Raw genomic sequence first — 27,864 nt, forward strand, 5'->3', positions numbered from 1 at the left:
CAATTTAAAAGGTTTAGATCATGCAGAATAGAATTTAATACTTAATTATTAATTTATTTTTGATTATACAAGATAATAAAGAGATTGTTTATCTGCGAGTGAAATGTTAATTTCAACAGTGACGAAGTCACAAATGAACTTATTTCACGGGTAGATAAACAATCTTTATCGTCGTGTATAAATACAACTTTTTTTTATATAGCAGGACTTCAAATTTAAGAGGAAAAAAAACTTATTGTTAACCCTATCTCAGCTTACGGTGAAAGTGCTATTTTATGTACCCAGAAAAGTTGATAATAAAATAGTTTAAAATCTGCTACAGACAAGGACAGTTTTATTATAAGCAAAATACAGCATTATGAAGTATGTTTCAGTTTCTCTATTTTTTTCCATTATTCAGTACTTGCTTTTTCTCGTATCTTTATATACTGAAAGGAAAAAACCTTCACTTAATATCAATGATCTTGCTTGTTGTATCTATTATTTTAATTTTGGAGACGCCATAATTGGAAATAAATTATTTAAAACAATTTCCTGCACAGTTTCCTGCTTATGAAAGCCATCTCTTCCGCGAGATGTCCTCAACAGTGGCGTCTGCTTTTGACGCCCATTATCGACGCTGTTTGACGTCATGCGCTCTTTTCAATACAGTCCCTTTCAAAACAAAACCGCAAGCAAATCGTGACATACTGATAACAAACTGTCACAACCAATCGCCGCAGGAATCCAATTTGAACCCGGCAATTTACCCAGACCGTTCCCTTCGACCGGAATTTAATTACTGTCGCTCTTTTTAAAAGCCTTTTTCCGGTCGACTTAAAGCTCTCCTGAAAAATTACACCGATCATAGAGATGCCGCGTGCGGCGAGCTTCCACCAGATATCGATTTTGAAAATTTCAGGAGTGCTTTGTTGACTCCGGGGAGTGTACTTCCAGCTGATCGATTCCCGGTTGAGGCAGTCGAAAGCTCAACCACCACAGCCTACAGTAACACAAACACACTAAATTATTTTCGAATTAAAACGGGTTGTAAATTAGTGTGTGCACGTCTTCAATATAAACTACCAGTGTTGTAGTGGACTGAGCTTTTAGTGCTTTGATTGAAAGCTCATCGAGGTGAGTACGTTTTTGTCTTGATCGCTTCAATCGAGCTGTTTTGTTCAAAATCTTCACTTGTTTACTAAAATTTCCAGGACGATTTCTAGGATGTCCTTCGAAATGGGGTCGGAAAAAGAGATCAACTGCGTAATTGGTTTTTATTATGCAATTTTAATTTGTACACGAATTAAGAATATTTCGCGATCGATTTAACATTAATTGGCCACTTGTCGAAGCTTAATCAGCCTGGATAAACGAGTTTCAAAATAGATTGATGAGGGTTGGAACACTTTTGATAATTTGTTGTAACTTTACGACAGATGATCTCGATCCTACGTCATGATTGAGTTTTTTTGGAAGTTTCCACATAAACCTAATAAACGAGTTTGTTAATTTGTAGCTGGCACGTGAAAAAATCTCATTGCGGCGTGACCGTGTCATTCAATGCAACATTAAATTTTGCATAAAGGCTTTATAGAGCTTTTGTGAGCTTTTTACTGTTATGTATTATACAAATTACCATACAAATTTATTGCTCGTTGCTCCTTTATGGCTTTATTGAACTCGACTGACGATTCGAAGGTTTAATTTTTTACATTTTCAATGATTTGTGTTAGATTTATCACATTCCCCTGTTATAAGAACAAAGAGGCTGAAGTCAATCGATAAAAGCAAGCTTTTAAATTAAAAACCAGCTGAACTCGAAGCTGGCCTTCACATGTGTGATATTTACTGTTGTTTTATCACACCAGGTAACACGTATTATTTTTGTTTTCAAATTAATTGCCTGGAACAATCGACTTGCTGGTATCAAGTGTCTAGTAGTATAGCTTTTTCAGTTTTATTACGCCGTCAATGCACTCATCAGTGAATCGAAACTTTTCGGTTAGTATTTCGTTTTGTGAAAGGAAGTAGGTTAACAAAGTCCGATAACTTTATCAAGCGGTAACTTTATCGCAAAACGTTTTAATTTTGATGTCAGTGACTGAAGCCTCGTCGCCGAACCACCACAATGCCGAAAGCGGGTAAATAAAACTTCTTGTAAGATCTTGGACGCGTGAAGATTCCGAACTTTCTGTTAGGTGACCATTCTTTCGAGCTTCGCAAACGGCAGTCGAGGCTTCTTTCTTGGGTGGAAATACCCTTAGGTTATGTAAGTGGGGGCAACAGACAACTCTCATCGGATATTGCCATTTCATCATTTTCTTTTATTGTATTTTTTTTTCTCTTCAGATGGCTGGAGCCGACCCGAAATGGCAGAAGGACGCCGCCGATCAGAATTTCGATTACATGTTCAAACTGCTTATCATCGGCAACAGTTCTGTAGGGAAGACATCGTTCTTGTTTCGATACGCTGATGACAGCTTCACGTCGGCTTTCGTCAGTACTGTTGGAATTGATTTTAAGGTCAAAACGGTTTTTAGACATGACAAACGTGTCAAGCTACAGATATGGGTGAGTGTTCTCTTGATTGCTGGTCGTTTTTGGTCTAAATGAGTTTGTTTTTGGAAGGATACTGCCGGACAGGAGAGATACAGGACCATCACGACAGCTTATTACAGAGGCGCCATGGGTTTCATCCTCATGTATGATATCACGAACGAAGAGTCCTTTAACAGCGTGCAGGACTGGTAAGTAATTGTTCAGCACCTGTTAGATACTAAACTTCAAGTGATAAATATTTAAACTCGATTCTATTGTCATTGAAACAGTACGTTTTAATTTAATGTATTCGGAACATTAAAGACGCGATAAAATGAATACAAATGCGTCGTTTGCATTTAGGCATTACCTATTTGCAATGTACACACATACAATAGTATTTTGAATCATTTAGTGACTTTTGTTATTATACTCGTCGAAGGATTTTTGAATAAAAGCAGAAATCGCAAAAGCGAATTGCGATTCCCTTTTGTGTAGTTTCCTTTCTGTCTTTTGTAGAAGATCTTTACATTTAATTAATTATAATCTGTTTCTTTTTTTGTTCTTCGTAAGTCAATTTAAATGATGTTTGAGTTTAAGGCTATGCTGTTCATGCCGTTCTTGTGACTAATTGGCGAGTTTTCTTATAGCAACTACCTCAAATAACATTCTCTAATTGCTTGATGTCTTAAACAACCATTTTTTTCTCTACTACCCACACGCACAATTTCCTCATACAAAAGGTTTTATAAAGAAAAAAGGTTTTGATTGTTTTTTTTTCTGAGAGGAAATTGTATAAGAAGATTCTAAAATTAATACAGCCAATACTCCCACGAAACTGACATTTAAGTTTTGTTTTAGAGAAGTAATGAACGTAATTTATCTAATTAAATTAATTTTGATTTCTTGATTTTCCGGTTAGGAGATTAGTAAATTCCTGTTTTCATTATGTATTCAGGTTGATCTACGAGTTACTACTCACAAAACATCTTTATGGAATCATTATCATATACAGGGTGTCTCAGCTAAGACTGTCGAACTTAATATCTCAGACATTTGTCAACGGATTGTTAGGAAATTTAGAATGTACATATTTTAGGAGGTGGTTTTCCAATTAGGGGCAAAAAGTGACCTTAAGTTAAAAAATGTAAATTTTGAAACACATTTCTTTTATTTAAAGTTAAGCTAAATTACCATTGGGTCATTACTCATTAAACCCCGAAAAATAGATTACCAAACAAAAACCAAATTATTATTATTATTATTATATATTATTATTACCAAATTGCTTAGCTGATGCAAGGAAAAAATTAAATTTTGATGTTAAAAACTTAATCAAATTTTGAAAGTATTTGAAAGTGACCTTTTGAAACAATTGATGATAACCATTGCCAAGCAGCATTTTGGGATTTTCAGTACCACTAGGATGCCACTGATAAAAACTGTCAAAAGTGTGCACGGTGGCAGAAATGTCTGTGTTGTTGAAAAAGTAAACAATATTCTCCTAATGCAAAGTGTCGTTGGACTTCTTGTGAAATGTTATTCAAATAAAGCCTTCATAAAAGACAGAATCGTCAATAATTTGAAGGCACAGGAATCGTACGTAAACTAAATCGAGTGAGAACAAAACACGTCACTAGAAACCAAAAAATAGTTGGGGCTGTAATGCAAGCTTTTGAAAAGAATCCAATCAGCAGTTTACGTAACATTTCCAAACTCCTGAACGTTCAAGTGTCTAGAATTTTTCAGTTGTTGGTCAGTCCTTTAGAACTTTTTGAAAAAATTAAAGTATACAGTACAACAAGTAAGTCAAAACTATTGTTTTTTAACTTTGTAAGGGTGAGAGATAAACGTGAAATGTCACTTGCGTGACACGTTCGTGGGAGTAGGAGTATCCAAAATTCAGTGGTCGTGCGCATCTATTTCGTAGGGACCTACGCTTTTGCATCAGTATCCACGTTTAAGTTTGTTTCACATTTTTCTTGCAAAATAGACGTCTTTCACGAACGAGTTTTTTTACAGCATTTTTTATTGACGATTACTTTTTTAATATAAGTCTTAAAAGGCTCAACATTTTAAAAAGGCATGTAAAAATTACGTTTTTAAGAATTGAGTTGTTACATTAATTGGATTTTAATCTTTACCTTCTGAAATATCTGCATTTTATAATTCATAAAAATCCATTGACAAATATCTGAGATATTAGACTCGAAAGCCTTAGGTGAGACACCCTGTACAGTGTTTTATTTCGAACGAAGCCAGCGTCAATACTTTCCGATATTTTGTAAAAATCTTTTTTTGTCGATTCGTTTTTGAATTATGTTTTTTTAATTTTTGAATATTTCAGTCCTAGTAGCCTTTAATTTTAGGTGAATTTAGTTTAAACAATAGTATATTAAGTATCAACTACGGTAAGGACAGCTTACAGTAGCGACGACTCCAATTATTGTCTGAGATCGGCAATCCTTAACGTGATGGTTATGGCGTTTTTTGCACGATTCTTAGTTTTTTTTTTAATTTATTAAATAATGTAAAAATAATTATAAAAACAGCAGGTTATGGTTACTGGTTGCTACATCCAAGGCGTCGACAAAATTACTTACCGATGCCTAATTTACTTACTGAAGCCATTGGACGTAGCAACTAGTGAACATCACATACTGTCCTAGAAACAAGTGTAGTAAACAATCAAATAGAGCTGAATCGTGCAAAAAAATATGTCAATTTGGGTTGGTAAATGAGAGCTCAATCAAAACCAGTATTAAATACGTTTTAGATTTCATCCACGAGTCGTTAGTCACCTTTACCTAAAAATTTTATATTGCGTCCCTACTTCTTGCAATATTTTGGAAAGTTGAAAAAAACCTTATTTATTTGAGGTAAAATAATCTGTCAATTTATTTTCTAATTAGGGATTAAGATCCGAGTAGTCTTTGATTTTGGTCTAATTTAATTTAAACAAAGAAAAGGTTGATTGGGGTCATGAGGTGGAAACTCAAAACTAATATTACTTACATTTTAGATTTCTGATCTTTTTGCCAGATATTTTTAATCGATATGCTTTTTTGTTTTGAAATTGGCTTAAAACCATTTTTTTTTCGGTCAAAATCAAACCCATGCACCTATCGATATAATTTACTTATTTAACCACGGAGCGGTCAGGCTGAGGTGATCCTAATTTCAAAATAAATCCCAAAATTATAAGTAACTGTTTCCAGAATTTTTGTCTCTATGTCTGTAAGTTTGGCTCAACGAATACAATGAAACTTTTGGGGATTAAAACAGAAATCTTAGGTTTAAAATTTCGATATTTTTCATGATTGTTATAAATAAGTTACTTTAAATAAGTTTATTTAAAGAGCACGTATTTTTCATTCTTTTTTAATTTTTACGTTCTTATGACAATCGATTGTTTCCGACATAGTCTTATTTTAAAAGATTTGTCTATCCCCTCAAAACATTTATCATTCAAATCCTGGAGTACGTGCTATAGTAGACGCCTCATAAACACTCATATTTGGAACGCTTTCTTAGCATGTCTTAAAGCAGATCAAATTGTTCAAAACGAAAGCCAAAGATAATACACGTACAGCTTAGTTAAAATTTTCTTGAGATTACATACCATTTCTACTATGTATTTTAGAGCATTTCAAAATGCACTTAAGCTATGAGCTACCAGGAATACACTTTTGATACCTAAGTTTTGTAACAACTCAATAATTTGCATTTATGATAAATTTGGTAGAAGCTAGAAACAACAGATCGACCTTGGCTAAAATAATGACAACCTTTGTATTACATATTTATAATTAAAACATTTAGTAGTGTTTTAATTATAAAACGTTTATTAGCACTTTTTTACAATAAACGAAATCCATTTGTAATTTTAAATTTCAAGTTTTTTTTGAAGTTATAAGGAGCTATACCGGACATACAGTAGTTTTGCACAAGAATTAAAAATTATATAGAAAACATGTACCCGAAAAATGTTTATTTTTTAATTTTTAATTCTTGTGTAAAACGACCTTCTCCCTCGTATATCTCCGTTTAGAACTTGTTAACACTATTATTTATTACTTATTTATTATTTAAAAAATCATTCCTTAAGATTATGCATACAAGGTGATTTCAAATGTGCCGGATAATCTCTCGCGTATTGATAAAGGACATGAAACTGAATTAAAAGTTTCTATGAGAAGGACCTGTTTGTGCTTTAGATCATATTTTTTTGACTTTAGTTAGTGGAGACGACTACTTTTGCAACATTTAATAGATACCCGTTGAAAAAATCACTAATTAATGTCTTATCATGTACAAAGCATTTTAAAAAACTTGCAAATATTGAGACTTTTTTGTGCTCGGGTTGTAAAAAATTGGCCTATTTGGTCTAAATTAGTCTGCAGTGCCTCCACATTAACCTAATTGAAGAGTTGTTTTAATCATAGTTCTCTTATCAGTCTATGTAGTGTAAATGCAGTTTGAATAGTTCAGAATAGATGAACCTACCAGTTCTTAAAATACATCAGTTATAATATTTTTAGAGAACAGTGTATTATTTGACGTACAACTCCATAAGACTGTTAAACTGTTGTTAACTGGAAGCTTACTTCATTAGTATTCTTTAAAATTTACATCCATTGTTGCCAACAGACTCAGTATTTCTGGATCAGTCTGTTTAAAACTTTTAACACATCTTAATTGATTTAAAAAATAGTGAGCAATAGAAGCGAGGAAGTACCTACTACGTCGAAGATATTGATTGAACAATAAATAAGCTGTTCTTTAACCCTTTTAATAAAGCGCACATTAGAAGTATTATGAGTTATGATAATGATAATTTTCGGAAGATTTGTATAAAAGCATCAACATAATTCATAAAGTTTTGCCCAATGTAAATAGATTCAGTGTTTTGAAACTTCGTGTTATATCGGAAGTGAACATCAACTTCATTATTTTACCTTCCAAACTATATTTTTGCATGATTGAGCTCTATGTATTTGATTGTTACTACGCCTGTTTCCAAAATAGTACGTGGTGTTTACTATGTGGTTGCTACGTCCAAGCAGTAGTAAATAATTGTCAAGAAAAATCGAATTTGGTTGCAATGTTACAAATTACGAGCACAAATACTTTCAAATGTGTTGCCAACAGACTCAGTATTTCTGGATCAGTCTGTACTATTTCTATTGCGCTGTAATTATTTGAATTATTCTAAAAGATATGTTTTTACATGATTTAGAATTATATCAAAGTTTCTTTTCAAAAATCGATAACTTTTAATTTATTTAATTAAATTAATAATTTAATATTAATCATTAATAATTATTAGTTTTTAATTATTAATTAATTTAATAAAAAAATATGAATTTTGTTTCAAAAAATTTTCAGATAAATACTGTTGTAATGTGTCGTTTAGACGGAGATGACAGTAGTGTAACAAAATTTTTGCTTTTGCAGGGTGACTCAAATAAAAACATATTCTTGGGACAATGCCCAGGTGATTCTCGTGGGAAACAAATGCGACATGGAAGACGAAAGAGTAATAAGTTTTGAGCGAGGCAAGCAGTTAGCCGAACAACTTGGTGTTGAATTTTTCGAAACTAGTGCAAAAGAGAACATTAACGTTAAGGTAAGTTTTGGTGTAACTTACATTCCGCAGTCTCTTGACACCTGGTAATGTTTCAGGCTGTCTTCGAGCGACTGGTGGATATTATCTGCGACAAAATGTCGGATAGTTTAGATACAGATCCAACTTTAATGAGTGGAGGTGCGAAGGGACAACGTCTAACCGACGCGCCCCAAGGGCCTCAAGCTGCTAACTGCAACTGCTAATAATCTGAACGTTTCAGAATTAAAAATAACACAGGATAGCTTTATGGACAAAATCACTTACCTGTTGATACTAACTTCGACCAGGACGAAATTTACAACTTATTTAAATAGTAATTTAATTTAACTGAGACTGACAATACGCATGCGTATGTATACTGCAGAAATATGTTGCTATACTTGGGTGTTGCATGCGTGTGTATAACATTTACATTAACAGTTCGGGACAGAGACAGAATTTTTACGAAATTTTGCCCTTGTCCCAAGGTTTTGCATTTTTAACAATATTCGAAAACGTCTCTATGCATTTTATAATTTATAAAATTACTCAAAATAATGTCAATATTAGCAAAAACTAGATTAGATTATACAGGAAGGGTACGTTAGAAGGAATTATTAATAAGTTCCGTTTACAAAATTATTTTTCTCATTACATTAGCATTGAAAAAGGGTTTTTCAAAATTTGTTCTGGATATTTTAGGTGCAGAGTATCAAGATTTTAGAGTAGAACTTGACCACTCTGTAGTAAAAAACAGGGTTATGCGATTGTGCCATATGTGCAATGTGTAAGTAAATTACGCTTTATCACATGTTGCCAACTGTAACTGAAGGGCGTATTTTGCGATCAGACGCAACAACCCTGAGTGTGTTATATTTATGTAATTCTGTAAGAAACGTATCATATCTTTGGCCTAAAATGGCAATTTGTTTTAGACTATGTGTTGTGTTATTCTAGGACTGGGAGGTAGAGAAAGCTTAACAAATACAAAAATGCGTATGTAGTTACCTACGTTAATAAGTAATTAAAGACAACAGAATAAATGTGAATTTGTAAATATAGGAATTGTATGTTCGCTGTTACGTTTAGAGAATTGATTTTTTTATTTTATTAAATTGTTAAAACGAAGAGAATTTGTTAATAGTCGCTTTCATCTAGCATAAGTTTTTTTTGAAGGTCGTAATGAAAAAGTTTGACGGGACCTCCCCTCACAGGTCGCCGATTCCAGATCAGTGTTAAAAAATAATCACGTTGACTACATTTATAAATTATTTGTTTTGGTCAATGTTTCCATCTACTAAAATGCTTCAGCTGGAATTTCCTTCATTCAATCAGTGTAGATGTTATTAATGTTTTGCCATGACATCCAGCTGAAGTCGTCTCTATAAATCTGTGCCTCACTTAAAACATGACCGCCAGGAAGGAAGAGGATCGCACATTTTCTAGACCTCCTTCACACTTCTGGAGTTGCACTACTTCAGGAGAAGAAGACGGCCGCTCATTGTTATGTTAAATGGATTGTACAATATTAAATATTATTTTGTGAATTAGTGTATAATAAAATAGTGTATATGCCTGGGAGCGTTATTATTTCAGCGGTTTTGTTGCAGCCTCCATTAGCGGTCTAAACACTAATTCATGTGGGCGGAAACTTCAAACATAATTAAGCCCACATTAAGCCTTATCTATACAATACAGCCCGGGTTTGGCAGTCGGAAATTAAAATTATGCCCCGCTGCATTATATGAACTTGATTTGTACGGGTTTTGATGGAAAGATTAATTTTCAAACTATTCATTACTTATTTCTACTATACTATTCCATTTTTTAATTTTTCATGATAACTTTAATTTTGACGTCATGATCCAGGTATCTTTCGGTCTTTAACCATTTACTCGTAAATTAAAAGAAATAAATGTGTGAAATGCTCACAGCAATAGAAGATTTTTAAAATTTGGTTTCGCACCAACTCACAGACATGCTGTTGGTAAGATTTAAATATATACTTACTAATGATAAATAAAATATGAAATACCTACCATTGATATTTGTGATTAGCAAAAAAAATGTTTTAGATGAAATGCATAAAATAAGATACAAAGTCGTTTATTATCAATCGTTTCTGAGAAGAAAACATTTCTTATAAAATACTTTGGTAAATTAGTTTGTTCTACAAAAAAGAGCTTTCAAAATATAACATAAAATAACAAAAATAAATATTTTTTTACTTATATGGGTACAATTACCCCAACAGTTATTAACCCTTGAAAGTCCCGCTGTGGAATCCTAGAAAAGAAAAGAAAAGGGTGCAAATCTAAAGCATCCGTTGATAATACTAAATTTTTGGGTATTTACAAGTCTGAGAAACTCTCCTGTTTAAAGCACCAACGAGCGATAATGAGTGAGTGCCTTTAGTAGTCTATTAATCGTCCATTAACAAGCCAGTTTATTACAGCGTGTTCTTTTGACAAAATTTGGAATTAATACAAAATTAGAACCATTTGCATCTTTAACTTTAATTTCAATTTTGACACAATTATAGCATTAAAATTTGCTGTAATTTAAATGCAAAAAAAAATTGGAATTTATTCAGATGTAGGTCATTCAAAAGTCAAGTTTAATTTTTGCATTTTTTTAAGTGCCGGTTTGATGGTGTTTCCTGTAAATTGTGTCCAAAAACTTTCCGCCTGGAACCACCTCAAGGGACGGTTTAGAGTGCTTGGAGTCTTGGAAGAGGTAGATGATAAATTGTAAAATGTTGTCCAAGATTTAGAAGACCCATAACTCCGTAATTAAATTTTCAAACGTATCTTTCGTTAAGTAAAATAATGTATTACCAAACGGTCAAAGATAAGGTAATTTAATAGATACATGCCACATTACTGGGAAAAGTAATTGATCAAATGCTTTATTCGTTTTTCGTTTGAAAAGTTTTTATGAAAGCTGATTCAACTATTTGTCGAATGCGATGAAATTCTAAGTTTGATAAATTTGAAAAATGCATTAAGCGGAGAAGTTATTGAAACGCCAATCTCGAAAATAAATTACGACTCAAATTGCTGGATGCATCAAGGGAAAAACGTTGGAGAAGCGTCAACTCCCTTAGAGACCGTAAATGTTCTCGGCGGTTTTTATCTTCGTCGTTTTCTTTGTGTTTTGTATTCGCAAAGATTGTATCGTTTCGCTCAAGCAGCCGGAAAACTACCAAACAAAGAAATAATCATGGAAGCAAGCATGTAATAACTCGCGTTCTTCCTGTTTGCTTGTCGTCGACAATTTATTCATGTATTTATTCCACTGAATATAATTTTCTGTCAACTTCATAAAGATGAAATTTTTGCTTCGTTGTCTCGTACAAAAATTAAAGTAAATTGCCAGAGAGGTACCAAATTAAATTTTAAATCTTTTCTCGTGTTTATGCCAAAAAGTTTGTCTCGAGGTATCCGGCTCGAAGGATCAGGTTTCGACGTGTTAACTGAGTTATTCAAAAGGGGGAGGTTTAAGGAATAAAAGCCAGTTTTATTCTAAGTCATATATTTGTCAACAATAAAGTGTTTTTAAATTAGCTATAATTTACAAATTTGTGACCATAACTTAAGTAGCTATGTACAATATGTACAACAAAATTTTGTTTAAAATATTTTCTGGAATATGTCATTCAAGTTTAGATAAGATTTATATCATATAGACATTTAGAGAGCTCAACTACCGTCACATTTTAAAAGTGTGATTTAATGTTAATGTGTTTAAGATTTACGAAAATATTTCAAACAAATGGTATCTATAAACATCACAAGTCATATGGTTTGTTTTAATATACATATCTTTGAAATTATATTATTCAATTCCAATAAACTTTAAAATATCAACAATAGGATAGAGAAATACTTATACCTAATGAGTAGACGGAGAGAAATCTTTAAAATTGACTCAAAAACTTGGACAGCGTCACGTTAACCAAAGTTAAGATAAAATTTGAATTCCTTAAAGCTAGACGTTTCGACTCGATTTTATGATAAATGGTTTGAATGTGATGCTGCCCGCGTTTAAACAACAACACTATAATATGTTTTTGTATCTATGCTATCGCCAACGTTGGCTCTTATAACCTTTGTTTCATTTTGCATAAGACTTTAATATCACCAATCTACTTAAAAAATTCTAATATAATTGGCAGTATATATTATTCAAATTTATGAAACTCAGTTTGATTATACGTTAAATATATCTCCAATAATACATGACAGCAATCAAAGTGAAACCGAATCAGTGACGATAACCAATTGTTAAAATCCCTACAAAGAGAACCAGTCCTAGTTAAAAGGCGTTGAGGTCTGAGCGACCTCTAAAGATAAAGGCTTCTAATAACACTTAGTGGTCGTTTCTTATCACTCTACAAATCTAAGGCCGTTTCTTCATTTCATAGGCACAACTCCGATCCGATCGTGCCTAAACCTGAATCAACGACTTGCGCAAAAGTCTACGAAATAATCGAGATGAGATAATGGTCGATGATGATCATTTACTATAAATTTAAGTTTTAAATACCATCAGGTGCCCGGTACTCCACTGCCGCGTGTTCAAGGCGGCTCCACCGGTTCCTCTTTATCCCTGATGGCCTTCAACAGATGGCTTCGCAACTCCGACTCGGAGCTCCTCCACAGCAGCACCAGCTCATCCTTGGAGAGCCTCTCCAGCGGCGACCTTCCGTTGGAGTTCCGCGGCGAGCAGTTGGGGGGCGGCGGCGCCGGAGGCAGATCCCCCTCCCGTCTCTTCTTCGACTTGGTGGGGTTTCCGTCAAGCGACTTCGACTGCTCGGACAACTTGTTCCTTTATAAACAATAATAAAAATAATTATTATCATTATTTTCTCATTAGCACCCACATCACACTATTACGGCATTAACTGAAACCCAGAAAATAACAAAAATAATAAAAGCACATGAAAAGAGAAAATGTGCACCTACCTTTTGGCTGGTTCCGGTGCTTGCACCGAGTCCCCCAGGCTCTGGTGGCGTGTCTTCATCCGACGGGTCCTCACCGGTTCGGTCCTCGTCGTGTCCTCTACTTGTATCCTAATCTGTGGGTTGGTGTTTTGCGTTTTGGCGTTATTGTCTGGCGGTCGTTTCTTGCTCAATTGCGCTTGGAGCTGCTCTATGGTCAATTTATTCCGACGGGCTATCTCCTCGTCCGATAAATTGCCACTGACTTCTGACACGTTATTAAAACTTTTCGCTGAAGATACTTGGTTCAATTGTGTTTTGTCTGATTTCATGAGAGTTTCGTCGCTCTTGCCCAAGGTTAGGCTGTATTGGGGTTGCAAGCGATGGCGTTCAATCGGTTCGCGATATTTCGGAAGAGTTGCCAGCTTCCGCCCTATGCTCTCCGAATCCGACAGTTTTCGCAACGGTTCGTTGGATCGCGAGCTGGAGTCTGAAACGTTTTCTATGGAGAGAACCGGACTTTTGCCGGATAATTTATTCCCGGAGCTTATGATGTCCAAATAGCTGGATCTACGGCTGTTTATGTCGGGCGGACTGCTCGTCAGGAAACTCGAAGCGTCTTTGCTCAAACGCCGCCCCACTGCGGTGCTGTGGTCGATTTTCATGGTCTGCGACGTGAAAAGAGTTGTAATGAACTAACAATGTACCCGGTTTTTTAATTATGTGCGTGGGGATCAACAATAAAACGAAGTAAAAAACGTTAAATTAAAAAAAATCGACCCATGAAGGAATTACGAGAATTACATAAAAAGGTTTTTCAAAATTATTCAAAATTTTCGATTTTATTGATCTAAATGTTATTATTTGACTCTTTAGCTTGATAATCAGAATAAAAGACAGGAGGTCGTTTCTCGATTTGAAATTGCCTTCATTATGAAAAAGATGTTTTTGTGAAAAACTTTTAAATTCTAGTTAAATGATTACAAGGTTGTGGCACAAAAACGAATTATTTCGATACCCTTAACTCAGAAGCGAAGCTTACTAACTGCACACTTTTTATAAATTAGCTGCCCTAGCAATATAGCTGAAGGCCCTACATTCAAATAAATTAATCCGTTTTGATTGTGGGCCCATCGAAAAATCAAAAAGTATCGAAAAACCATGTTTGCCCAGTTTTTTCTAAGCGCAAAATTTATTAATACTCTCTAAGCTCGCCTTTCACTGTGGACATGATCTAATGGTAATAACTGCACCACTTGAAGGAACAAAGTATGGTAGTATCGGTTGGGATGCATTCTACCGGCAAATAGAACGCAAAGCAAAAAGCGGATCACATCAACTTTTTGGAATTAAGTACCGACTTTTACCATCATGTTCAATATTACATTATTAGAATAGGCGGTTATTGTGTAACAACACAAAGTTAGCAAACCTAGTAGGCAAATATGTGGAGTGGGCTAAAAAGCCCATGTTATGTTTTTCTTAGTATTGACTTTTAGTCAGTAATGTAAGGTGGCCAAATGGAAGGGTTATTGCTTATAAGAATCAGGATAATTTCATTCTGCGAATGGAGCTTGCTTGCAATGGTATTCCTGAGATACGATTTGCAATCGTATTCCAGTAAGTGTATTTTTCAGACTCCACATGGAGCAAATTATTTTTGTTATAAAACTTTATGGTTGTCATTATAACCAACCGGGAGATAAGACTAAAACTTGATCATCTTTTGGTGGTGAGAAATGTACGCTACGCGACTAAGCTGGGGGTAACAATGGCGCCTAATGGGTGATCACCTGACCTAACATATAAAAGGAGCCGCAGACACGAGATTCAGTAAGATTCAATAGTCAGTTGCTTTATTCGGTACTACCAAGTAGTACCTTCTTGCTGTGACAATAAAGCAATAATATCATGTTTATTTGGTCTCTAGCATGACATCCAGAACTCCTGCAAATGATTTTAATTTTGCTTTTACTATTGTGCTGTTTTAAATAATTTACTTAAAGTCTTAACTAGAGTGTTGTTTTAACCAAAATTTGTCGGAGGTTGATTAAATATTGTAAAACTTCTTGCCTAAATCTATTTAGGATTTTTGCGCAAAATGACGAATTATGTTCAAATTGATTCTTGTTATGAATTGTACAAAAACCCCTGCTATTTAAAAGCAGCTGAATTGTTTCGCTCTGTCTTTCGAGACCATTATTGTATTTCCACAGATTTCATTTTGTTTGTAAACCGTTGCATATTGTTGATAACAACTCAGTTTCCGACTATCATTTCATTTAATATATTAATTTTAAAGTTATTCGAGTATTATTTGGACAGCATGTGTCTCTCCCTAGAAATTGATTGATCCCACAAATTTTGGCTGAGTTTCCTACGCACAAACAAAGTTAATCGATCTGTTAGCGAACCACCGCTCGACCAAAAAGAACTTAAATCTAAATAACTTATAATGTGAAACTAAAAACTCAAAAACCCGCCACATATGGCAGTGATGCCAAAGCAGGAATCTTTATGTTCATGCCTGTTATATTCCTTCTAAAGACAACACACCCGTAGATAAGGAATCGCAAACTCTTTGAACGAAGTTGTCTACTACGGTTTTCTCCGTCACAAAAGCTGGGCGTTCCAGACACAGACTTGTTTGCTTTATACTTCAATAAGAAATGCAAGGAATACTATGTAGATATTTAGGAAACAAAAGTCCAATTCGGCCGCAAAGCACCGTTTCTCAATTACCTGGAAAAACCAAAATTTTTGTGCATTCCCGCTTTTCGCACTGATATACGAACTTTAAAAAACTAAAACACTTTTGTATTTCGTCAACCTGTCATCCATATGTGAAAATTCTTATTTTGTTGAAAACAGCTCATATTGATACTGACACAATGTGTGGTGGACTAAAAAGCCCATTCTCTTTACACAATTACACAATACTGACACTTCCAATATTCGGCGACAGACTAAACATTTTGGCGAACCTAACCTGACCTGCTTCCTTTCCGTGAGAATACAATTTATTTGTCTAAATTCTTAAAACGAGTGGCAGAAATGTGCAACAGAATGGAAAGCAAGGGATATAAATAGGAGCTTCAAAATCTACAGTTGCCAGTTAGTGAGAAGACAAATTCTTGAGCTCAGTTTTAACAGCACCTTGCTACCTGGCCATTTTATTTGTTATCGTTTATTGTTCCAGCTCATTATGACCACCCACCCAAAAGATACGGTAAAGTTCGAAAAAATTTGTCAATAAACGCATTATGCCGAATAACATTGCATGTTATTTTCACAAAGTCGTTTAACAAAAGAAAGAGTATCGAGACAATGAATGTATTTACGCTCCTCTGTCTCAACTATCTCCCTCTATCAAAATATTACTTTAAGTTTAAGCTTGTTGACACAGCGTAAGAGAAATTATTTGTTAAGGCATGCAGTGGTTTTGTTTTAGCTATCAACCATACTCCAAATTATTTGTGTTTCCTAAATTTATGTTTTCACTTTTATATTTAGTTTTGTTTTTATATTTACGTTTTCATATTGTAAATTACTTATTATTACAATAATCTAATTTAAGAATTATCGTTTATAAGGACTTCATCCATTCCCTAAATTGGATGACTTCACAACATAGTCGAGGATCCTACGTTCAAATAAATATTTTTTCGTTCTGTTGGTGGGCCCCGCTCGAGCCTTTTTATGGTTTTTGTCAAAAGTATTTAAACACACCCGCCACAATTTAATTGGGAAACTCGACTGTTCTTTTGCAGTACTCTTTGCAGGAAAAATGTGACTACATGTTCTTATTTATTCTAGCGAGATTCCTAATGAATAGTAATTATCGAACTTCAGGTAACTGCGTTTGATCAATCAATAAAATGATGTAAAAAAATCGTACCGAATTGAAAACACTGTCGGTGCTGAATCGGCGCACATTCAAGGCCGTTGAACTTCTCGCTTTGTTCTTGGATCTCGGACTGAACAACGGCTTGTTGAAGATCAGTGTCGGGGATTTAATTTTCTGACTCTCTGCCTTGGGACTGGAGCGCATGAACGTTCTCCGTAATATACTGGGACTTAACTTGGATTTTTTCTCGTCGGGAGACATCTGATATTCCGAGTCGACTTCCGTTACCGGTTCGAGAGGCGGCTCTCGCTCCTCCTGCTGCTGCCTGCGAATCGTGCTTTTTTTAAAGTTGATTTACGAACTGCATCCCATCACCTTAATACCTACCTCCTAATTTCCTGGATCATTTCGATAAACTGCGCTTTGCTTTTCCTTCTCCTACGCTGTTCGTCTTCCTTCTGAAACAATAATCATCAAGGAATCGCACATCCCAAATGACGACCATCTAACAACGGAACGGATGAATCTGACACCTAATACATACACGATATTTTCGGATAAGGTTGCACTGCTCTATAGAAATGCATAAGTAATTTGGTTAAAAATTCTTTCTGGCAACTTATACTCGATTCTCAAAAATATAACTTTAGCAACAGTGATAAAAAAACAATCACAATACTTGTACATTTGTTACCGAATGTTTTTCGGTGATCAAGCGATGTGTTTGCCTTGCCACCGCCGAAAAAAATTATTGCACACCAGTTGAAACCACCCGCCGCGGAATATAAATGTGGTTATGGAGGAAACAATAACCGTGAGAACAAAGGCCTAACGTACACACGGTAATGAAACTGAGTTAATTTGTATTAACAGAAACAGTATATTAGACACGTAAAGCAGAATACGCAAAGGGTGGAAAATTTACTAACTTGGAGAAAGAACCTGCACTGGATGGAGAGACTAATAACTGACGCAAAATTTACAAAGCTACAAAGGAAAATTAATGGATGACCTCATCTCTACTTGTAATTTTTGATACAACATAAAGTAAAATGTGGGACTGAAGTTGGAAAATTTTCTGCAAAACTGTTTAAGCACAAATTTTAGTTTAATATACCATAGTTACCTAATAATACAGTTGTTTTAAAAATGCTCATGTAATACAGCGTGTTCCGGCGTGTTGGTGAAGTAAATGAGTTATAAAGCACCCATTATTTTATTGCATTTTGTACACTATAAAGTTTTACAACAGTAAAACTGTTTATAATAATCAACCCTCACAATAAGATGTTTTGACAAGGGTGACCCAAAGATATTTACGAACCGATCGATTCGTCTGAAAGACTACAGAGTGTCTGCTATAAATCGCACAATAAGCTAGCTTGAAGGATCCTCGCGGCTTGGGGTAATCTCAATAAAATTTAATTTAATTGAAATGGTGTACAAGCAAACTGTTAAAACAATACGTAATGATTTTTTGTAAAGTTATGAACTTCTAGTTAAAGAATTGACAAAATATGAGGTACAAAGTTTTTCTAAACTGTTACTCCTACTAAGCAATGCATAATAATATACAGAGTGTTTCGTTTTTATTGTTACAATTTTAAACGGGTGATAGAACATTCAATTTTAAAACAAAAATTTCCTATAAACATGTATCGAAACATACTTCGTAAGGGAGCTACGCCCATTGAAAGGAGTGATTCTCAATATTTTTCTCAATATTTCAGAGACTATTCTAGATAAAATTACAAAATTGGGTACAGACAATAATCTTTATACGCCTAATCGAATTCGTGGAAAAAATGTAGAAATTTCTAATCAGAGGCGTTTCAAACTGGGGGGGGGTGTAGGGTAAAAACTACCTAAACTATTTTGGCTTTAGTTTTCTGACAATTTCAGCGACAAAATCATACATTCCATGTTTTTCTACACAAAAATGGTGTCTTGCGTTGTTTCGATACAACTTACTATTTTTGAGTAAAATTAATTTAAACGTTGTCTAACAGACCATAAACAGCATGAAAATCAGAGTTGAACAGAGACTTTCGCGGTCAGAACCTGTTCTCAAGATGACCTTTACAAAAACTGGCGAAGCATCGACATTTTCGTACAAATTGATGCGGTCTAACGCCAAAAGTCCCAGATTTCAATTTGGTTCTGGTCATATTTCCTGATTTTCATGCGGTTTATGGTCTGTAACATAAATTTTAAATCGATTTTACTCAAAAACGATGAGTTGTATGGAAACAACACAAGAGATCATTTTTTGTAAAAAACTATAAAATTTACGATTGTGTTGCCGAAAGTGTCAAAAAACTAAAGCCAAAATTGTTAAGGTATTTTTTATCCTACTCCTCTCCTGATTGAAAATTTCTACATTTAATCCTCGAATTCGATTAGGCGTATAAAAGTTATTAACTGTTCCAAATTTTGTAATTTTGTTTGTAATGGTTTCTGAAATATTCAGAAGAACTCACTAAAAAAGCACCCCTTTCAGGAGATGTAGCTCCCTTTAAGAGTATTTTTCGATAACTGTTTATAAGAAACTTTTGCCTTAAAATTGAATGTTCTATCAGCTGTTTAAATTTGTAACAATAAAAACGGAACAGCCTGTATATTTAAAGGAATGTTTTATACAGCGTGATTCTTAAATAGACCGACAAACTTTTACCCATGATAGTATCAATTGAGTATATGCTGGGAAAAAAAGTAGAAAAATTCTTAGAATCACCATTTTCGAAATAAAAATATTTAAATTTATGTTGGAGATCAAACGTACGCCACTGATATGCTTCTAAGTAGTATTAGCACAGTTAGTACAGCATGATATTCATTTGATGACAATGTTCTTGATGCAACAATGATCACTGTGTATTACCATTACATAACAAGCACATTTTGTTCTAATACAACTAATTTAAACTTATAAGCGTTGTAAGTGGCACGGATTAAGGAGATTTCTACTTCTTGAAATAAAAGCGTAAATGTGCTGCAGATCGTCTCCACTTATCCTTGGAAAGCTGTGATAAAATTGTGAAGGTCTATTTAAGAATCACTCTGTATAGAAATTTAATTGTTTTTTTTAATTCTGAAATCAGATTTGACATTTGAAACTTTTTTCGTGAAGATTCAAATACGAATTTTAGCAACTTCATCCATTTTTTTGTTATTATTTTGAATTAAAAAAAAATAGCCTAAAGTACTAGTACCTATAGGAGATACAGTCGTGAATGCAAAATTTCAGCTTGTTCGGATAACTCTGCTTTATATTTTGTCTCACAAAACATAAGGCAGAGAATAAAGCAAGTTTAATAATAAACAATTGACCTGATTCATTGTTTAATACTGTAGTCACCAACTTACAAATAATGAAGTGTTTCCTTTGATGTACACCATGTTGTTTAACTTGGTTCAAGTAAACAGGTCTTTTTGAGATCTGTTATAGTTCTAAAATGTAAAGGGTTTTTTACACAACTTTACTAGTCCTTCACTTACTGTACGCACCCAAATATACAAAAGTTGGAAAATACTAGATACAAAAAATATACACTTAATTATTTATGTTTTGAAAATCCATGACACTAGTTGTCAAACTAATCAGTGTCTCTTTAATAGTCATAAATTGCTGATTTTCAGAAACAATTTTTTGTGATCTATCACGAAGCGGAATGAATATGACTCTTATGAATCTAAATTAATCTCTAACTAACTAAGAATGTTGCATTTTTTAAAGGGGTGAATAAACTAGAGAAAACTGTCTAATTTTTAAAAATTTGTAATCGAGTTTGTTTTAGAACATATGTTGTTGATTGCATTTTACAGGCACGAGTTTTGTAAGATTCCGTGAAACACCCTGCATTTTAATTATTTTATTCACGTTTATAGCTCTCACTTGATAGTTTTCAAATGTAATTAAAAAAATTGAAACAAATAAGAAATAAAAAATTGCATACCCTTCCTTTGGCTTAATTAATTCTGAGTACTTACCTTTTCCTTATTCTATAACAGAAAAAATGTTATTCATAAACCCGTCCAATTATAAATTGAATTTCAAAAAAATATTTAATACATGAGTTTCCTTTACTTCAAGAAGACATGCGACCAAATTAGTAAATAAATCTTTAAAAATAAATTAAAATATGTCAGTTTTCGAGTTAAAGAATGTTTGAATTTTATAATGGTCTGCTTTATGGCGTCTTTGTGAGTAATTGAGTAATTTGCTCTTTGCAACTTTTAGACTTTTATCTATCACTATTGATATATTTTGAAAACAAAAAGCATAGTTTGTTTTGTCACGGATGGTCAACTAGGTCGCTCGCTTTTCTGTGCTGTTTATCCCGAAATCCGAAATATATTGAATTCGCTTCCGAATTCATCCGTTCGTTCAGACAACATAAATTAACATCCACTAGAGCACCACCCACTCAAACTTATACAAACCCTTTTGATGCTTTTTTGGAACAAACTGGTAATCTGTCCTTGTCGTAGAGTGTGAACTAGTTCTCGGGCCGCATGATGAGGCGACACCAATTCGACGCAATTGATAAACCGATAAAGTTTCTGCAAACAAACATAAAAGCGCGACATTATTGTATTGAGTTTCTCGAAAAAAAACCACTCGGCTCTGACCTGGCTGAAAAACATGATATTCCTGCTCCGCCAGATGGAGCCCTTGGGCTTATTTCGAAGGATGGGTAAAGTATAGCGGAAAAATAAATGTTCGACCAGCAAGATTAGGACGCCGAGTGCGATGCCAACTCCCAGGAGGATGAATACCCCGGTGACGGCAGCGACGCCGAGAGGTCTAGGTTGGGCAATATCTGTCGCGAGCTTGAAGCACGGCAGGCCTCCGTACCACTTCTCCTGCAGGATGTCCATGTAGCCGTTGCTGGAATACTTTGCTATCACGGCTGAAATGCTATCCTGGGGAAGAATTAATGATTTATAGGACGCGAAACGAGCAGCGCAGGAGCTTGTGAAGTTGTTTAATACTAATATTTCCAGTCAGCTAACGAGGATAGGATTGGTCAGTGAGTGATTTTAGGCAAAACCCGAAAAATATGTTCACATTATTCAAATGTTTGCTAAACTTAGGATTTGTTAGAAGTTGTTAAATGAGATAGGATTTTTGGAAGATAAAATCATTATTTAGATGTCCAACAAGTTGCAACACAGACATTAGATATTAAAATCTGGTAATGTAGGATATATCCGGTGCCTAAAAACCGGTGCACCAACTCAATGGTGCGTGATAGAAAATTGCTTACATATAAAGGTAAAAGTAATAAAAAAATCATCTGTTTTTAAGTTAGTGATATATAACGAATTTATGATAGATGATATGTGAAAACGTCTGACAATCATGTTCGCAAAACAATTTGATCAACAATAAAATTAAATTATTTTTGAAACGGTTTCCTAGGAAACAATATGTGTTGACACATCTATAAATTGTAATTGTTTTTTCCATTTTTTTAAACTGAAAAAACTGCTATAGTCTATTAGAAAATTTAAAAATAATTTTTTGTACTCATAGCTCTTAGACAACTATTTTAGACGGACTATCCCGCAATGCGGTGTTTTTTATTTTGCAACAATGGCTAAAGACATTTGATAGGTTAGTATCGCTACCGTTGAGATGGAAACGATATTTTTTTATGAAATGTGACAGTTCTGAGCAATTTCATGATTGTTTGACCTATTATCAACCCATTAGCAAAAAAAACTAAATTATCAAAAAAAATTTTTTTTGAGATATTAGTTACAAAAATTTTTGTACCTAACTTGTTTGTAGAGCAATGTCCCACATTCGCACTTCATGCACCACTCACTGCGCTCGTGCAGCAAACAAAGTGATCATGTGGGAAATTGCACTTTCCAAACTCGTTAGGTAAATAACTAATTTATCGTTTTGTTAGGAAAACATAACATAAAAACATTAAAAAGTAATGAAAACTGAAGTAGTTAACAAAACAAGTTTGTAGCTCTAGTTTTTTTAAAATATGACGAATTTTTTCAAGATTTTTCCTGTAATCTACACATGCTTCTTAACAACGTACCACTAAGTTGGTGTGCCAGTGTTTGAGCACTCTGTATTGTTTTTAATTACTACAACAGGAAAAACAAAACATGATTTTTTAATTTTATTACAAAAATAAACAAAACGAAATACGTGTACCTAAATATTTTTTAAAATTTGCTGTTGCAAAATTAGTTCATTTTTCTGTAGAAATTTTTCTAAATAAAAAATTTTAAAACGGACGTTTTAAGTAAGTAACATTTTTACACGATTGAGCTCTATTTGATTGTTTACCACGCCTGTTTCCAAGACAGTACTTGGTGTTTACTAGTAGCTACGTCGGTAACGCCTTGACCGTAGCAACCGGTAAAGATAACGTCTAGTCTTGACAATTATTTAGAAATTATTTAATAGATCTTTAAAAAAATGTTAGGATCGTGCAAAAAACGTCATAGCATCACGAATTACGAATTACCGATCTCAAACAATAATTTATTGAACAACTGTTTTCGATCGGTAAAATATCCTTAATATACTTAATATACGGACTCTTTATAAGAGATTTTAGGATCTCAGGTGGTTCTTGAATTTGAATCTAATTACATTATTTCGAAGAAATTTCTGAAAAGTACCAATTTTTATCCACTCAGGCATCCAACAAATCCAAATTTTTTATATACAAAAGTCATTCGTTTTTTCTGGAAAAAAGCGGCAATACCTACTAAGGTCCTACATTCATTATAGACAGATTATACTATAACGTTGAGAAATTAATGAGCTCTGAATCACAAAAAACTAAAAAATTGTGTAATAGTAATTTTGACGAACTAAGGCCCCGTTTTTGGAAACAATTAATGGAAAGATAAATTTAAATCTTAGTTAAAACATAGCAACGCCAATCAGATACAAACTACCATAGCAATTATAATTGATATAAAATTTAACTGAAGTTTAATCGTACCAGAAATCAGATCTAAGTGACTGAAAAACTTAAAAACCAAAAACATATTATTCAGATTAAACCAAAAGTAATGCACAAAATTCATATTTTTGTTATGAGTCATTTAAAAAAAATCGACTTTATGTTTTTTAATTCTATATTTTGAGACCCTAATGACATTTTTGACGTCATTCGTTTTAAGTATTGACTTCATTGTTATTTTTTTGAATCACGACTGCCATTTTTGATTAGTGTCTTAAATAAATTAAAGTTCCTAGTATAAAAAAAAACAAAATATAAAAGTGAGTGTTAAGATATTTACCTTTTCGTTGTTACTTTATTTTATAAGAGGTGATTGTTTTTTGTTTATTTTTTCTTTAAGCGACATATTAAGCGCTTTCATACTGGTGATCAAAAAATTATAACTAACAATTTTCACTTAAAAATAAGTCAAGAACAAAAATCTAAACAGCATTATGTTTAATTGTCAATATGTTTTCATTTTATGTTCTTTTATTTGCTTTTTAAGTTTTAAATTCATTTTTTTTGTTCTTTTCCAAAAAGATAGAGATGTGTGTTATCTAAAGCAGTGAACAAAAATGTAGGTTATCATTTAAAAAATTAATAACGTTATTAGAACTCAATAACGAATGACATAAATGTCACTATAGTGTAAAAAGGTAGCATTTAAAAAAATAAAATTAACCTGTTCGAAGTTTTAAATGACTTATAATAATATGAATTTTGTGCGTTACTTTTGGACACTGCTGAAATACAAAAAACTAAAAAACAGTGAGATTGAAATTCTGTTGAATCAAGTGACTCAAAGAGTGGAAAATTAAAATTATAAGATAGTAGAACCACGAAAAACTGAAAAACTTAGGAAATGAATGTAAAATATGGAAGAACTAATAAACTAAAAAGCCAAAATGCTGTGAAACTAAAAATCTCTCTGATTGAAACACTGAGGAACTATGAGAGTGAAAGACGGGAAGCCTAAGCAACAAAAAATTTCTAGACCTAAGATTAAACTGTGATGTATTGTATTTTTAAACTACATATTACTAAAAAAAATCCAATTTAAATTAGGATGGTTAAATACAATATTATGATGTAAATCAGTTTTCTAAGATTTGGTGTCTAGTTATTATTGGTATCATCAATTAAATAATAAAAAAATTCGCTAGCTCCTGCACTGGGGTGAATAAATGGCGAACCTTCAAAGGGAAACCTTTGGTCATTCCTATTGCGTAAGTGTCTTCGTTTAGCGTATCTCCGAATTTCTGGAGCTTGCAGCCGTGATCGGTGGCGCGATAATAGTCCAAAATTGGAGTGTCTGCGATGAGAATATCCAAAGAACCGTTACGCAATTTATCGATGCCTTCTTCGATGTTTTCCAGCGAATATTTTTTTATATGGTCGTAAAGTTCATAATCCGCTCTTTTGACGTAATATTCGGCTGCTGTATATCGGGGAGCGCCCACTCTTTGATCCAACAACTAGAGAAGCAAATTTATACTTTATCAAAAAGCATGCAAAAACGATATTTTTATGTTAGATTTTATTTTGTAAAAAAATACATTAAAATATTGTGAAAGTGGATGTGTGCAATTTTAAATGATAACATTTAATTAGATTTTTTTGTAAGTTGCTGCCCTTTTAATGCTTTACTAGACATATTAGCTGTTTCAAAACTATAAAAATGCCCACGTCCCATTTAAATAAATTATTTTTTTAAATAATATTGACAAAATTATTTTAAAATATTAGCTGTTTTAAAACGATAAAAACGCCAACGTCGCATTTTCTCTCAAAATTAGCTGTTAAATTATTCACGCACTTCAAGGAAATAATAGCCGATGTAATTTATAGTTTCAATGAAAGATCTAATTAGTAATAAATATTTTACAATTATATCAATCTTATTTAAGAAAATAATTTGGTAAAATGCGACGTTGGTGTTTTTATAGTTTTGAAACAGCTAGTATACTATTTTATTCACAATCACATTATTTTTAATCCGATATTTGAATAAAATACAATTCTAATAAGTTGAGGCACAAACATGATAGGCTATGCAAAATAATTTGAGTTTAACTTTTTAACAATTTAAAAAAAAATCTGATATTTTTGCAGTCTTGACGTTGGCCATCTCGCATATTTCACGCCGAAGGGTTGAACGATGGTTATTACTAACCTTGGGATTTAATGACCTGTTTCACAACCTTTGAAAGGTTAGTAACGGGTATATTACATTAGTGATTGTGAATAAAAATTGTTATTGTAAACTACTAATTTGTTTTACAATGAAATGGTTTTAACTTTTTTTACAAAATAATATACTAACTATTTTTTCCTAAAGTATAAATTTAAACGGGAAGCGTTGGTTTCGACTTTTTATCCACTATGCTTGTAGAAATTGATTTATTTTTATTATATTTATTATGAAAAATAATATAAAACTTTCGGGTTGATTATTGCGAGAAATAAATCGTTTCGTTGACAAAAACATAATTTTTTATTTACTAATTAAACACGTAGCCTTGTTTTTTTAAGCACTGTCCTCAGGTGCTTATCAATCAGCGATCCACATTAAAGAGCGACTAAAATTTTCATTTTATTTCTGTTAAATTCAATCTTGCGACAAAATCTTTATGAGTCACTTCTCAAAAGGTCGGACTTGGCAGATTTAGACGACTTTTGATCTGATTACTTTATTTCAGTGTTCTTTGAACTCTAATATGATTTACTTTATCTTCGACTCGACTTTTGTAAGTATCTCACTTAAAATAATAGCCGGCTCGCAATTGGAGGAGTAATATTTAACACAAAGTGTTAAGTAAATTCGCCTCATATTACAACTGTCAAAACAAACAGCGCCATCCGACATGAACTGTATGCAACTGTATATATCGTTGTAACAATATAACCATGTTGGATTTATTTTATTTTCGCACTGTTGTTCTGAATAATTTAAATGCTATTTCAAGGGAAAACATCTCATCTAAGTTGTTTGCAAGTAGATTTACTTGACTTGGTCTATTTTTAATGTCGCGGTTGGAACTGTACTCTTGAGATCGATTAAGTGAAATACTACCAACTGCAAATTTCATTAGATGATAGCATAAAACAAATTGTTTTTAATATTTATTTGCAATTTCTTGTTGCTTATTATGTGATTACAGCGAACATAAATTTAAAATTTAAAATAAAATTCAATTTGTTCTCGGTGATCATCAACTTTTTAAACTCAAATTATTTCAAACCGATTATCTATAAATTTATTTACAATTATGCACATTTATTGTTAAATGTTTTGAATTATTATATTTTATGCCCGATATTTTTTTTATAATTCGTCCACAGAGATGTATTTAGAATTGAGTAAGAAAGCCGTAATTTACATGTCCCAAATTAAAATAACCGCCAATCATTTGGCCTAAATTTCAATAACTGTCTAATAATAATTTATTTTAATGTAAAAATTAAAATAAAAATTTAGCAAGTGAACTGCTAATCTCCACTACACAAAAATGAGTTTTCCCGGCGCCTCCGCCATTATTACATGAAACTTAAGTCTAAGCCATTGGCTTTGTATTTTCTTCAGTTATTCTCCAAAACCTGCACTATATGAAATGTAGATTCATTAGTTCCGCCAGTTGTTCCTCTAAAGTCACTCAGGTGACATCAAAAACGTGACCAAGTAAAACTTAAAATTTTAAGGCTGCTACTGTGATACGTTATACCGACTGTCTTTTAAAGATTGAGGCAAAAAAATCTATTGGCAACAATGTGTTGTTGGCCTCCCTGCTAGCTTACGATTATGATGAGGCGTTTCACGTGACTGCCATGCGAGCCATCGTCAGTCGAAGCGAATGATAATTATTGAGTATAAAATGTTGACATTTAAATTTGATACTCAAAGTTGCCAAATTAAGATTTCAAATTTGTTGCCAACCTGATAAATAGAATCACAATCTTTAA

At 33.2% G+C, this 27,864-nt stretch overlaps 2 protein-coding genes across 6 annotated transcripts in view; one reads left to right on the forward strand and one right to left on the reverse strand.

Annotated features, from left to right (window-relative positions):
• The first annotated feature begins 923 nt into the window (after positions 1-923).
• On the forward strand, positions 924-9,704 carry Rab3. Of its 3 annotated transcripts, XM_964199.4 has the most exons (6): positions 2,043-2,123; positions 2,181-2,251; positions 2,332-2,553; positions 2,611-2,729; positions 7,978-8,149; positions 8,206-9,704. In XM_964199.4, exons 1-6 carry the CDS (start codon positions 2,111-2,113, stop codon positions 8,350-8,352), a joined length of 744 nt encoding a protein of 247 aa, XP_969292.2. In that variant the 5' UTR covers positions 2,043-2,110; the 3' UTR covers positions 8,353-9,704. The 3 variants fall into 3 exon arrangements, with proteins under 3 accessions (XP_008199638.1, XP_008199639.3, XP_969292.2); XM_008201416.3 differs by lacking the exons at positions 2,043-2,123; positions 2,181-2,251 and adding an exon at positions 924-1,116; XM_008201417.3 differs by lacking the exons at positions 2,043-2,123; positions 2,181-2,251 and adding an exon at positions 1,854-1,983.
• A 1,941-nt stretch (positions 9,705-11,645) lies between these two features.
• Positions 11,646-27,864, reverse strand: part of LOC657839 (uncharacterized) — a 105,404-nt gene continuing 89,185 nt past the window's right edge. The window contains exons 8-14 of one of the 3 annotated variants that reach the window (XM_015983367.2): positions 25,098-25,379; positions 21,551-21,844; positions 21,362-21,481; positions 17,306-17,373; positions 16,970-17,255; positions 13,096-13,739; positions 11,646-12,958 (exon numbers count right to left, since the gene is read on the reverse strand). In XM_015983367.2, the coding sequence (XP_015838853.2) occupies positions 12,709-12,958; positions 13,096-13,739; positions 16,970-17,255; positions 17,306-17,373; positions 21,362-21,481; positions 21,551-21,844; positions 25,098-25,379 (1,944 nt within the window). In that variant the 3' untranslated portion in view covers positions 11,646-12,708. Of the gene's footprint in view, positions 13,035-13,095; positions 13,740-16,969; positions 17,256-17,305; positions 17,377-21,361; positions 21,482-21,550; positions 21,845-25,097; positions 25,380-27,864 lie in introns of all 3 variants that reach the window. The other 2 variants (XM_008201422.3, XM_015983368.2) reach the window with 2 other exon arrangements.

The sequence above is a fragment of the Tribolium castaneum genome, chromosome 2 (assembly GCF_031307605.1).
Source record: "Tribolium castaneum strain GA2 chromosome 2, icTriCast1.1, whole genome shotgun sequence".
In the NCBI taxonomy this organism is placed as follows: domain Eukaryota; kingdom Metazoa; phylum Arthropoda; class Insecta; order Coleoptera; family Tenebrionidae; genus Tribolium; species Tribolium castaneum.

What these genes read in the sequence shown, in the direction of transcription:
- Rab3 (XM_964199.4), top strand. An exon ending in GTGTCAAGCTACAGATATGG is followed by an intron (nt 2,554 to 2,610) that starts GTGAGTGTTCTC and finishes TGTTTTTGGAAG; the next exon opens with GATACTGCCGGACAGGAGAG. An exon ending in TTTAACAGCGTGCAGGACTG is followed by an intron (nt 2,730 to 7,977) that starts GTAAGTAATTGT and finishes TTGCTTTTGCAG; the next exon opens with GGTGACTCAAATAAAAACAT.